At 43.3% G+C, this 14416-nt stretch overlaps 1 protein-coding gene across 6 annotated transcripts in view; it reads left to right on the top strand.

Annotated features, from left to right (window-relative positions):
* FHL1 (four and a half LIM domains 1) overlaps positions 1 to 14416 on the top strand; it is a 67569-nt gene that overhangs the window by 50424 nt on the left and 2729 nt on the right. For 2 of the 6 annotated variants that reach the window (XM_010389114.1, XM_010389112.1), the window contains exons 1-5: positions 2548 to 2786; positions 12172 to 12353; positions 12789 to 12963; positions 13565 to 13734; positions 14228 to 14414. In XM_010389114.1, coding sequence (XP_010387416.1) covers positions 2765 to 2786; positions 12172 to 12353; positions 12789 to 12963; positions 13565 to 13734; positions 14228 to 14414 — 736 coding nt within the window. In that variant the 5' untranslated portion in view covers positions 2548 to 2764. Of the gene's footprint in view, positions 1 to 2547; positions 2787 to 10490; positions 10707 to 12171; positions 12354 to 12788; positions 12964 to 13564; positions 13735 to 14227; positions 14415 to 14416 lie in introns of those variants that run through there. The other 4 variants (XM_030934542.1, XM_030934540.1, XM_030934541.1 and 1 more) reach the window with 2 other exon arrangements.

Genomic DNA, 14416 nt, shown 5'->3' with positions numbered 1-14416 from the left:
GCATTATCTACAGGTTAACCCAACAATAGGTCATAATGCATCTGAAGATAGTAGGACCATAAGGATGTGTAGATAAACCCTGAAGTAAATGATTTGCAGAGGATCAAATGGAAGGAAACTTAGGGAGTTTGATACTTAGCACTCCCTGAAAAAGTCGTCCTGATACTGCTAGAGTGTGAGACTAGAAGGCCTGAAATGTAACCATCATACACCAAGGAGAGTTGCTCCCAAACACCAGCCAGCTCCATCAATAGTATGTAAAGGTGCTTTGTAAACAGTACAGTAATTCTTAAAGATATTATTAAACATCATACTGTTAATGTGTAACAAGATTGACTCAGATACCAATGAAACCCATGACTCCAGGTACCTGTGAAATAACCAGCAACGGTTCCGAGCCACTGATGGAAGACAGGACAAAGTTACTAACTATTCTCCCTAAGAAATTGTTTCTCATCATGCAAGGGGTCATTTCTGTCTTGGTTTTGTGAAAGGTCTAATTCTGTGGCTTGAGGACATCTGCAGTAGGGCCAGATGTCAGAGCAGGTAGTAGTCATGCTTCATGAAGTTTTTAGGAAGGCAGAGTTACCTGGTTGATGGAAATGGAAATAACTGGAATAAATGCTATTGTTGGAGGCCCAAGCTCCGAGCCCATCCTGGCTGGTCATGGTTGACTAATTCATGGTGGTCAAAAAGTGATTCTCTTGTCTTTGAATTTTCTCTTGTATTTTAGGCAAAACAGATTTGTTTTTTGATACTTTCATAAAGCAGTCTATCCATATTCTGTTGTCGCTTTTCAAAATGGTCGGAAACCTAAAGAGCTACCATACTTGCTAAAAGAAGACACTTCCTGACGCATAGCTTGAAACAGGAATTGACTTCCTAAAGGAAAGTATTAGGCACACCAAACCTATTGTTCACAGTGCTGCAAGAGAGGTATTTCAACATACATGGGCTCTTCCTAAAAATATACCTTGCAAAAATCAAAAATTCAGGGTTCATTAAGGTTAATCATCTAATAAAGTAAGAGAATTTCCTCTAGGTGAAAAGTTTCAGTTTATTTTAGGGGTGTGGTGTTGTTACAACTGGCTAATCTCTGCACCATAATTTTAATCAGGCTGGATAAGAAAGAGACTAGAAAGGCATGGAGCAAGAGCACAGTGTAGCTTCTCTTCTTTTCCCAGGCTTATTTTTTTTCTCTAACATGTAGTAAATTTGCTCGTAACAACCTGGCTTTTATTGTGTCATTTTCTAGCTAACTGGGAGTTACTGATATCAGCTGTCTCTTAGAATAATTTTTCCTTAAACATTTGAAGATCATAAGAATTGGGGAACTCATTCATTCATTTTCATGGAGCATTTACTGCTCTCCTACTCTGTGCTTTAGGAACATGAAGACCAACAAAGCACTGCTCTGGCCGTCAACCTGGTAGGGGAGATGTGTGAATAGGGTCAAAACCAGTGACATGCACTGTTAAACAAGACAGTGGCTATAAAGGTGTCTGTACCAGCATGAAGGTCAGCTGCCTTCCTTGAAGTTGAGTAGCCAAAACCACTTTCAGGATTGCAGGTGGGACTGTGTTTTGGAGGCTTGATGGACTTTTCAGTTATTTAGTTCATTCTTTCAAGGAATAGTTACTGAGAGCCTCCTGGGAGCTGGGCAGTGTTCTAGCCTCTGGGGCCACTGCAGTGAGCTCCAGTACTAAATCCCTGCCTTCATGGAGCAGAGCAGGAGATCAGACAACAAGGAGAGAAATCAGTGCAATACCAGCAGACTCGAAGTAGGGAAAGGAACAACCATGACTCTGGGCACAAGGGACAGTGAGGAGGCCAGGGAGGTGGGAGTGAGGGAAAAGGGGCTGAGGGTAAGGCCAGAGAAGGAATATGGAAGAAGGTCCTGGAGGGACTTAGGGGCTTTCTTTTCCTAGAATGTGCTCCTAATGACCAGCCTCCAGCCGTCTGATGGCCTGTTGAGCTATTACAACATGTTAGGTTGATGTCTTCATTTTCATTCATATTTTTCCTTTTATTGTCCCTGACGCTGCAAAGCAAGAGGTTGAGTTTGTGAGACAAAATGTCTTCATTGTGTCTGTGGTGGGGATAGGCATAGTCTCCCCATCTTGTTCTGTGCTCTCCGCCGTTAAGGAGGCGGGGAGATTAGGATCGCTCCCCTTTCCGGTACAGTAATCTGCTGATCTCTGGAACATACCAAGGAGGACATTGAGTGACAACATCTATAATCCCCTTAATCTCTATATTCATAGTGTCTAATCTCCTTGAGTTACACTGGTAACATAAGTCTATCTCTTAGAGTTACTTTTATCATTAATAGCACAAAAATGTATTATTTATAGGGCCAAATGCAAGCTCTTGAGGCATATAAAGTGGATTAATAAGGTTGGCTCAGCGTTAAGCTATGCCAGAGCCGAGTCCAAATTTTATTCCGGTACAGGGATGACTTTCTATGTGGCCTCTCTGGCTCTGGAGCTAATTTGGATGCTGAGTAGCCCCGCAGGTATTTATATGTAGCGTTTGGTATTTTTACTGGGTCCTATTCTTCTCCCTTGGATCACCTAAAATGGTTAAGAATTTTCTAGTGGGATTAAGGTTGTGATCTCTGGGGAGGGGTGGGACATCTGCTCTCGGTTATTTTTGTGTTAGCCGCTTCCCCTTAAATGTATGTTCACAAATGAGCCACAGCCTTATCAGCTGGGGTTGAGGGAAGACTGGTCTAGGTGCTGCTCCTGAACTTGGTCTCTGAGCCATGGCTTCCCATAGACACTCAGGTAAAAACTTAATGCTCTTTATCTTATATTGAGCACAGTTTTGTTAGGGCAGTGAATCCGTCATTTGGCTAAAAGATGGTTTTTGATGAAATGATTTTAGTCTTGTCTGAATAGTAAATAAATTATAGCTTGTCTCTGTTTTGCCTTTGCCTTTCATGCTATTTCAAAGACAAAATATTGTTCAAGTACAATGAGCAGTTTGAGTGGCTTATTTTAAAAAGAAGGAAATAAACATGTTACCACTATATTTTTACCTTTTTCAGGACGTCTCATGAAACTATGAGAGATTGTGTGAGGAAAGGTTTTTCTGGTTAGGAATTTTTGGCTTTCTTTTTTATAAGATACAATTCTTCATCTTGACAGTACTTTACATCCAAGGTGTTTGGAGAAGGTATATCGAATGTGGAGCCGGAAGGAGGAACATTTGTAACTAAACAAGTGCATAATGACCTAGCACATCTTCTCCCTTTTGCTGACAATGTTTTAAATCTTCCCAAAGTAACAGCTATGTTCCTTTTGATATGATAAGTATGTTATTAATTGTTTTTAGCAGAAAAAGGGGCACATTTTGGACTCCTTGGGCCATGAGCATTTTCTTCTGGTTTTGTAACCTTACAATTAAGGAAGCCCTTTGGCCATCGACAAGGAATCTATGAACTAGGGGCTGAGGGGACAGAAGTCCAGTTATTTGAAGCCAGGAGGGTGGCTGTGGCCCTGTGGCCCTCTGCCTAAGTAATGGTTCCCTTTCTTGGAGCTGGTAAAGTCAGACAGTTAGGTATAAAGAAGGCACTTCGTCCTATCTCCCAGCTTTCAGATTAAGGGACAAAGTCATTATCTATGTGTTTTTTTTTTTTAAATCATTTTTTAAAAACTCGCTGCCTGTCAATAGTTAAACAATGGAAATACTTTAGGAAATTTCTCTTTTTGGGGTTTTAAAGTAAATATGCGGCAATGGAATTCCCTACCTTAATGAATTAATATGTAATGTCTTCCCTGTTCCCAAGTGTTCAAAAGCTGTTTTTTTGTTTTGTTTTGTTTTGTTTTGTTTTTTTCCCAACCCTCAGGAGCTGTTTCACAAACATGATACCAAATGCTTGAGATTGTGGTTATCAGCCAAGATACACATTCTCTGGGTGTAGGCAAACTAGTCAGCTGTACTAGTTGTCCTGATGAACCTTAAATGCTTGTTACCTGGTAGAATAACTCTTCATTTTGTTTACTAATTGACAGAATAGTGACAGAAAGTTTAAAAGTTTAAGTAGTGACCGAAAGTTTATAGCATACCCAACCTTGGGTTTTAAATTGCACCAGATTCTTATGTCGTTCTTGTGTACGTAAGTCTGGAGGCTATAATAACTAAATAAACATGTTACCACTATATTTTTACCTTTTTCAGGACGTCTCATGAAACTATAAGAGTGGCTAAATGAGACCAATTATTTATACCTTTTAGATGATTTTTGAATTCAGGAAATTGCATTTTGTATTGCATTAGGTTAATAGATTCATGAAAGCAGAGAAGAATCGGTCCATGAGAGAGAGAAGTCCTCATAGAAAATCAGTGTTGCCCTGAAACGGGCTCAGTATGGGCAAAATAGAAGCTGGATAATTGAATCCAAATTCATTTTTAGTGGCTATCCATATACTGAGAGGACATTTCAAGGACAAAAAAAAGTATACTCCTGACATTGAAGACTTTCAGTCTGCAAAATTATGTAGATTCAATTTCTTTAGCCTTTGGCCTTTCAAGTCAAAGACCAGGATCGGGGTGTGGAGGGGGATCAGGTCACTTGACATATTACACAGCCATCGATTCCCTTCACCAGCCACTACTTAGTGGGCTGCACAAGCCCGCCCGTCTTTTCTCGGGGCAGGGATGGAAAATGAGAGGGTAGGATGAGAGGAGAGTAATCCAACTGGATTGGCTTCTTAAAATTCAGAAGATTTGGGTGAGGGTGAAACTGAACATTTTGTACTTTTAATGACCACCAAATGACTGCCTACCACTTCACCACAGCTGGAGAAACTAAAAACACATGCTCTTTTGCAGCTGGGTCAGAAATGCTTTTTTTCCCATATGAAAGAGGGGCTGCGCTGCACATAATCTGTGCAACATTATGAAAAATCTTCATATACAGACAAAATGGTACTAGAATCGAATCTGGACTGCAGGAAGTTCAGTGGCACATAATTTTTCTTTTGATAATCTATATCGAACCCTCCTGACACCTGATATAATCTAAAATGGCATTAGTTATACATCAGTGACCCAAAAAAGATTTGTTTTTTTCTAAATGCAGCATACCAGTGAAGTTGCTAATAACATTGACTCATTCTGTACACGTTCTGTTTTGAAGGGAAAAAAACACTTTCTGATTTTTGTATGAAATTGTATGAAAGACTACTTTTCCGCCGTGACTCATGAGCTTCGTCTCATTGCAGCTCCTTAGGTATTTATTCCCAAATGTCTGACGACACCTCCAGGTGCATTAGCATGTCTGCTACACAAGTGTCCTATTCATCGGCTAAGGCTTCGCTCCATTTGTTGAATGTTCTGAGGAAAGCATTATACCCTTTCTTTAGAAGCCAGTGTTTATATGTGGAGTCACTAATACTGGTATGTTGGATTTAGTGATGAACAGATCTGAAATAACCTGATTTTTTTCCATTTGGGTTGTTGTTCATTGTTTACACTGTACATTACACCCTTCACAGAAAGCACATAGAAAAATGCTACCTACTGATGATATTCACGTTCTCCTTAAACACTCATAGTTTGATCAACTCAGGCATGAGGGAGAAAATGAACACTAGGAAGAAATACATGAGAAAATACATGTAAAAACACGAGCAAGATATATTAAATACAAATCAAATCTTCTTTAATGAGAGGTTTATAGTAAAAAAAGAAAAAATCAAATGTTGTTATATTACTCGTATGTGTACATGATTAAATCGAAAGCCAAAATTTTTAATTAAGATACTGAGGTTTATTTAGGCACCTCTCAGCATGTTGGATGTAGTTCAGGAATTTTCTGAAAAAGGAAGCTTGTTTATTAAGTGAAAAAATGATGTGTCTTTTGAAGCAGGCATAGAAATTCAGGCTACCCTTTTGGAATAAATATCTAAAATTCTATCACCCAGCCACATTTCTAACTGCATTCTAAGCTTGTAAAAACTTTTTAATTTAATTAATTTTAAAAATTAAATTATTTAATGCTTTCTGTCTTAGAAAATGAGGGGACATTTATGTTACCCTAAGGTGTAGGTTAGACTTCAGTACCTTACACGTCATATAAGATGATTTTTAAAATCAGGAAATAGCATGTCATATTGCATTAGGTTCTTAAGTTCATGAAAGCAGAGGAGAATAGGCCCAACAAAGAAGAGAAGTCCTTACAGAAAGGAAATCAGTGTGATCCTGAAATAGGCTTGGTATGGACAAAATGGAGGCTCACATAATTGGATCAGAAGCCACTTTCAGTGACTGTCCACATACCGAAGTTTTAGAAACTTAGTTGTGGTAACTTATTTCCATCTGTCAATTAGCAGGCATATACTGAGTGATTTCTGTATACAAGGCCCTGGATTAGGTACTGGGGCCCCTAGTGTATGAGCAGAACTTTTTGTGATAGAGAAACCTCACTTGTTAGCACTAAGGAATATATCCAAGTCACTCGGCACCAAAGTATGTTAGCAGCAGGGAATCTGTGTGGGTCTGTAGCAACCTCAGGTCTTGCCTCCTCAAGGAAGAACAAGGCAGAGGGAGAAGCCAAGGCAGCTTTTAGAGCAGGAGTGAAAGTATTAAAAAGTTTTAGAGCAGGAGGCCGGGCACGGTGGCTCACGCCTGTAATGCCGGCACTTTGGGAGGCTGAGACGGGTGGATCACTTGAGGTTGGGAGTTGGAGACCAGCCTGGTCAACATCGTGAAACCGTGTCTCTACTAAAAATACAAAAATTAGCCAGGCCTGGTGGTGCATGCCTGTAATCCCAGCTACTTGGGAGGCTGAGGCAGAAGAATTGCTTGAACCTGGGAGGCGGAAGTTGCAGTGAACAGAGATTGATCGCACCATTGCACTCCAGCCTGGGTGACAGAGTGAGACTCCATCTCAAAAGAAAAAAAAAAGTTTTAGAGCAGGAATGAAAGTAAAGTACACTTAGAAGATGACCAAGCAGGCTACTTGAGAGATTCAAGTGCGTGGTTTGACCTTTGACCTGGGCTTTTATATGTTGGCATGATTTGGGTGTTATATTACTTCTCTCCTAATTCTTCCCTTGGGGTGGGCTGTCTGCATGCCCAGTGGCCCTCCAGCACTTGGGAAGCGCCGCATGCGTGTGGTGTTTACTGAAGTTGTGTGCATGCTTACTTTAAGCGATTTTTTCCCTTAGCAGTGGAGCATTCCCAGACGTAGGTCTTACACCCGTTAGACGCCGCCATTTTGCCTCTTAGTGCACATGCTTGAGCCCACTCACCCAACTCCTGAGATCTCATGGGGACGCGGCTGATCATCAGTTTCAGGTGTTTCTGTTTGTTAGGGACCGTGTTTCCTTGGTGCCAGCTGCAACCAATTATTGTTTTAGGGCGAGATAGTTTAACAACCATCTGACCTTCACCTGATGGCTGCCTGACATTCCTGGTTCAGGGGGCGCCCTCTCTTGCCTTGCTCATGTCTAATACCTACTCTAGCATCCCTACTATGTAGAGATTAGGGCTACACCGAAACATTAAAATTAGTCAAAGAGCTGCCCAAGGGCAAACATGCCCTCCACAAAGACAGGTGGTAAGGGAAGAAGCATTGTGATATATGTAGCAAATGTTTCATTCAGTGATGGCTGACACGCCCATTCCCAGATAACAGCAATAGGTCAAGGCAAACGTATCTAGAAGTTTTGGAAGATTAAAAGTCTTCACATTTCATGTACTTAGAAACACCTAAGGGGATAAAAAATTATTCCCTAAGAGATAAATGCCTAAGTACATGTAATTCTGTAAGGTTAAAGAGAGCCCAAAAGAAGAGGTAAAATGCTGGCCGGTCATGGTGGCTCACGCCTGCAATCCCAACAATTTGGGAGGCCAAGGTGGGCAGATCACTTGAGGTTGGGAGTTCAAGACCAGCCTGGCTGACATGGCGAAACCCTGTCTCTACTAAAAATACAAAAATTAGCCAGGCGTGGTGGCATTCACTTATAGTCCTAGCTACTCAGGAGGCTAAGGTAGGAGAATTGCTTGAAACCAGGAGGTGGAGGTTGCAGTGAGCCAAGACTGCACCACTACACTTCAGCCTGGGTAACAGAGTGAGACCCTGTCTCAACAACAACAACAACAACAACAAAGAGGTAAAATGTTATCTTTATTTTTCCCTATTCTCTCATTCCTAACAAAAGAAAAGAAAGTGCATGCTGGGCCGGGCGCGGTGGCTCATGCCTGTAAAATGCACTTTGGGAGGCCAAGGCGGGTGGATCACGAGGTCAGGAGATTGAGACCATCCTGGCCAACATGGTGAAACCCCGTCTCTACTGAAAATACAAAAATTAGCTGGGTGTGGTGGCACGTGCCTGTAGTTCCAGCTACTCAGGAGGCTGAGGCAGGAGAATCACTTGAGCCCAGGAGGCAGAGGTTACAGTGAGCCGAGATTGTGCTACTGCACTCCAGCCTGGTGACAGAGCGAGACTCCGTCAAAAAAAAAAAAAAAAAAAAAAAAAAAAAAAAAAAAAAAAAAAAAAAAAGAAAAGAAAAAGAAAGGGCAAGCTTTTCTCTCTCCTCATGAAGTCAAAGCTTGACAATAGCTCAGACTTTTAGGGAGCCCACACTCAGGATCTTTGCACGTGTGTCTCAGCATTGTCATTTATAAGCTGACTTTTTAGAGTGGTTTTGGTCTTGTGCACATCAGCACATCATTCATATTTTATACAAAATTGTGATGTGATCAGTATCTCCTCCAACTTCATGCTGAGTGCACTGCGTGCATGAGGGTTTGAAATCGTTTTGTAACAAATAATCATAAATTTAGAAGTACATGATGTAAGCTAATTTGGGTTGCCCAGAATTCCACTTAATTTGATTTATTGCAAAACAAGTACGAAAGTTCATGAATTTGACATAGACATTGTTAACATACTTTAAGTATTTCTAGCCTGTTTACCTATTACGCAATAAGTCCAACATTCCTAGAAGTGCCTATTTTATCTTGACTAATTGTTTCCACACACATTAAAAGGACTCAAGTGAATTGTAGAAATCAATTCTAAAAGAATATGCCCTTTGAAATGATTCTCCATCTGGATACAGACTGTAGGTTTAAGTATACAATGGTAGGGAATCTAAGGTGTAAGGTGACCCTAGAGTTTTCAAACTAGAGTGAAAAAATCTTGCCTAAAGCTAGGATTCAAAAATACCAAGAGATGAAACTCTTCTTATGGATCCTGTTAACTGAGGGTTGATTCATTTAATTTTCCTTTTGCTTGGTTTAAGACCATGTACTATAGGAATGATACAGTGGCCAGTGACTTCATTGTCTGACATTTTCAGCACCCTTTGTTACTTCCGTCTTCACTGGTGAGTCGTGGATTATTTTATCATCTGGATGCTTAGAACTCTGAGCAAGTCATGTTCTAGAACTAGGAGACTAAACGATGAAGAACTTTGCACTGGTAATGTGAAAGTTCTGAAAGTGTGTGGTTTTAAAGTGTGAAAAACATGGCAGGTAAGATCTCTCAGGTACTCTGAACCATAATGCAGTCTTTCTTCTCTTCAAAACCTCTACTTCTAAATAGCATTCATTGTGTTTTCTAGTGTTTTTTCTTTTGTGTATGACACTAGTTAACCTATATTTTTTTACCATAAAGCTAGGACTGAAATACTAAGAGGTTTGACTCACCTTAGGTGGAACTTTATCTAGTACTTTAACGTAGAAATATTTGGAATCAATTTCTGCTGATAAAGGTATCAAAAGCAAGCGATACTAAAACGAGTAGGTTCAAAGTTGTATACTAAATAGAGAGACTTTGGCAAGAGAGAATGAGGGATTTTCAAATATGGTCCAGAAGATAGTCTCTGAAAGGCTAAACCAGCAATGGTTACTAGCCATGCAGGAAGCCAGTGCTATCTAATCTTACAAATTCTGTTTTCCTGCCAAATGGCATTTAGGAGCAACTGATAATTTATTTCTTGCCACTTGCTGTTACTGGAGATTTATTTAGTTTTTCAACTCAACTCAGCCCTTAACAAGAAAGCAAGTCTTTGTTGATGGCACAATATTATCAGTATGGCAAAGCTAAGACGAGGCTTCTATGTGATACTGGAAAGACCAGCAAGAATGGATTAAGGAGAGTGATTTTCCATATGCTGTCACTGTGACAGGTACTTTTCTCTATAGACACAGAGGCTAAAAGCAGTTTAAAAGCTGCCTTACCTAAACAGTACATAGTTCAAGGAGATAGACCCTGTGTCCATTGCGTTTCTAGTTTTTGTTTCTAACCCATTATATAAAGGAACATCCCAGTTTGCCTTTTAGAGAAAAGTTCAAGTAAGAACCATTCTCTGGTCTTGCTAAGTCTCTTAATTGTGACACAACTGTCCTAAGCAACTGTCCTTGCACAAGAATGTCACTCATCTGCTTCATCTGCCAACTCCTTGGAGATGAGGGGGGTCTGTGTGTCAGCAGGAGGCAGAAGGCCCTGTGGCTCATCCAGTGGCCTGATTTCCTTTGTTTGGAGGCTTGGTTCTGAGTGAGAGTTCAACAGCCTTTGCCCAGGCGGCTTCTCAAACACAGGGTGTGGTTTCCTTAGCTCACTCTCTGCTGTTTGGTTGCTCATGGCAACAGGATCCAAATAACTTGGACATGTGTTTGTATAAAAAAAAAACCTGGGAATGGAACCTAAAGTGAGAGTTTGGGGCTTTCAGTTAGTGGAAGAGCTGCGGTGAGTACCAGGCAACTGCTCATTTATTTTCTCTCATTCTTTCTCTCTAAATTACACTGGATGTTTGCTAGCACAATAACCATGTTTGTGGATAGTTTTAGAAAATAGTCTCAATTCTCGTGTTTCCTGTGCAAATGAAATAATTGCTATCTATTTACCCGTGTAAATTTCTTTTTCAGGGGGAGAGGAACAAATTAGCATATGTTTAAAGAAGTTGAAAGCTAATAGAAACTCATATTTGGTACCTTTTTGGTGGCAGGATTCTATAGGAAATGCCTTGGCAAAGGAAGCCGCAGAGTGCCTCAGTAATGCTTGGGATTGCAGGCGTGTTGTCTAGGGCCACAGCCGGGGAGGGGACCAGGGAGGGAAAACGGGCTGTTCATACGGAGGGAGTGGAAGGGATTCTTGGAATAATTTTTTCCAGACTCTATTTTAAGATTATAATTTTTAAGACAGCAAATATCCCAAATGGTAATACTGGTTACACTTCTGTGAGCATATTGATTCTCACTCGCTTGACTCAAGTGGGGCTTTGATTTTGGTCACAAAGCCACCCGTGACTATGACAAATAATTCAAGGTTGCCAAACTTGCTTGTGCCAATTGACAATGCTGTTTATGTAAGTCCTCTCTTGCTATATTGCTCTGCCCTCAAAAGTCAGTAAACTGTCTTGGACCAAACTCTTTAGGGTCTATTCAGGGATTTAACACTTTTCTGCTAGATTGCAAGTAAATTTAAACACGTTAAACAAATTAACAAGGATTGCTTAGGTGCCTGGTGTGGTACAGAATGAGCTGTCAGTTTCTATTCTGATGAATAGAATTTTATAGATAGGAGGAACGGGAGGCCTCCAGAGGATACTACCCTCCCTAAAAAGTGACGGAGGAAGAGCTGAAAGCGGGCCGAGAGGCTTCTTGATGACCACATGGTGGTCTTAGAGAAGCTGCTGCCTGCAGGCGGGGCTCCTGCTTTTCTGCACCCCTTTGAGCCTCTGCCCCACACTCTTCCTTTGTACAAAACAACTGCTTCTTGCCTGCCCCATCACACCCCCTCCACTCCATTGGGTCACTGCTCAATAGCACAATAGGACTGCTCAGCCATACCTCCCAGCATCCTGTCCCCTATCCGGTGACTCGGCCAACACAGGCTCTGTTCCACTTGCCCCGCTCCGTGTCTTTTGTGAATCAGCACAGTTGGTATATCTGAGCAGGGGCTTCTACCATCTCCCCAAGGGAATCACTAGCCATCGGCCTTCTGGCCCCATGGGGCACTTTTGTTCCTGGAATCATAGTGAAGTATCTGTTGTCTTGGTGCCTGGTCGTCAGCTGGGCTGAAGGGGAAGCTGGGTCCTGGTCCCCAGACCCATGGACTCCAAGGTAGCATTGCGCCGGTGCCTCTGGGAGCCACTGCTCAGGGTGCTGGGGCATTTCCAGTGGTCATTTGTCCTGCCTGCTTGCCCCCGCAGGTCCCTCCAGCTATAAGGTGGGCACCATGGCGGAGAAGTTTGACTGCCACTACTGCAGGGACCCCTTGCAGGGGAAGAAGTATGTGCAAAAGGATGGCCACCACTGCTGCCTGAAATGCTTTGACAAGTTCTGTGCCAACACCTGTGTGGAATGCCGCAAGCCCATCGGTGCGGACTCCAAGGTAACGGGCATCCCCATGTGCCAGTGGGAAGGGCTGGGCTTCAGAGTGTCCTTTACCCCCAATCATGGCAGCAGCAGCTGGCTGTTAGGATTTCCCAGCATCACTGCAGCCACCTTGAGGCCTCAAGGAAGCCTCCTCCACTCCCCAGGCCACAGTGGCCCAAGCTGTTTAATGTGGGGCTTGACTGGATGAGTGACAAGGCCCTTGCCAGCTCTTCTGATTGCATTCTAAATATTTCAAGAATTGTGAGATTTTTATCCTCACCTCAGCGTCCCTCCTATCACTCATAAGAACAGTCACTGTGGGGCAGTCCCCAGGTGTAAGGGACTGTGTTATCTCAGTGGTCAGTCCCAGGGAAATTAGCCTTATGGGAGGGCTCCTGCCGCCACCCCCAGCACCCCTCATGGTGGCCCACCCTGTCTGCTTGGTTTCCAGGAGGTGCACTATAAGAACCGCTTCTGGCACGACACCTGCTTCCGCTGTGCCAAGTGCCTTCACCCCTTGGCCAATGAGACCTTTGTGGCCAAGGACAACAAGATCCTGTGCAACAAGTGCACCACTCGGGAGGACTCCCCCAAGTGCAAGGGGTGCTTCAAGGCCATTGTGGCAGGTACTGCCTCCTTCCCACCCCGGGTTCCCAGGGAGGAGGCCCTGAGGGCAGACGTGATGTGGGCTTGCTTAACACGGTGGGGCTAACGTTGCTCTGAGCTGCTTTGAGATATTAGCATATATATGTACACATATACATACACGTATATATGCGTACACATATATGCTCGCACACACGCACACACTCGGAGACTAAAGAACACTGGCGAGAACAGCCTGTGGCAAGAGAATGAAGTGAACAGTATGTAGCGCTTTCTCATTTGGGCGTAGTAAGTGATGAAAGCATGCTTCTTCCTCAGGGTGTCATTCTGGGCCATGTAGTCCCTGATTTAATGTCTAAGTGCACGCAGGGTATAGAGGTGGGGGAGTGGGGCATTCAGGCACTGGATCCTAAAACAATAATGCTGGGGTCCCCGCCCATGACAGAAATCCTGGGTTGGCACAAGCATAAGTAGAACACAGGTAGGTTAGTTGGAGGTGTGAGGCCAGTAACTGCAGGGCCTGCATCCCCTCACCTCTGGAGGGCCTGGGGAGGGGAGCTGAGTGGATGCAGCCCCCTGCAGAGCCTGTCAGTGGGGCTATCCAATTGCTTCCCCCTGCAGGAGATCAAAACGTGGAGTACAAGGGGACCGTCTGGCACAAAGACTGCTTCACCTGTAGTAACTGCAAGCAAGTCATCGGGACTGGAAGCTTCTTCCCTAAAGGGGAGGACTTCTACTGCGTGACTTGCCATGAGACCAAGTTTGCCAAGCATTGCGTGAAGTGCAACAAGGTATGCTTTCAAGGGAGTTCTGCATTGACCGTTGTTTCTAGAAGTGTTTGACAGTTTGCAGAGCACTTCCACACACACTATCCCATTCCATCCTCACGACAGCCCTGTGACGTAGGAATTATTATTCCCGTTTTACAGATGAGGAGATCGTGGATTAGGAAGCAGTGCCGAAGCCAAGTCAGGCTGTCGGTATGCATCCTCAGCCCAGTGGTGTGGGTAGCCCGTACGGCATGCTGAGCTGGGCAGCCCTGGCTCTAGAGGCCTGCCTCCACCACTAAGGGGTTGTGTAACCTCACATAGGGGCTCACCTTCTCCGAGCCTTGGTGTCTTCATCTGTAAAGTGGGGATAATAATAGCCCCTGCCTCCCATGGCCGTTGTGGAGATTAAATGAGATATTGTATACCAAAGCGCCCAGCACAGTGCCTGGCACGCAGTAGGCATTCAACAAAATGGTTGTTGAATCTGAATCCGGTGCTACACTCCCTGGTCTAGGCCATCACATCTGGAGGAATCACTTACCAGGATCAGCCCTGGCATGCCGATTGCTTTGTGTGTGTTACCTGCTCTAAGAAGCTGGCTGGGCAGCGTTTCACCGCTGTGGAGGACCAGTATTACTGCGTGGATTGCTACAAGAACTTTGTGGCCAAGAAGTGTGCTGGATGCAAGAACCCCATCACTGGT

The sequence above is a fragment of the Rhinopithecus roxellana genome, chromosome 7, assembly GCF_007565055.1.
Source record: "Rhinopithecus roxellana isolate Shanxi Qingling chromosome 7, ASM756505v1, whole genome shotgun sequence".
Taxonomy (NCBI): domain Eukaryota; kingdom Metazoa; phylum Chordata; class Mammalia; order Primates; family Cercopithecidae; genus Rhinopithecus; species Rhinopithecus roxellana.
The sequence above is the reverse complement of the archived record's forward strand: the minus strand, read 5'-3'. Positions and strand labels throughout refer to the sequence as shown.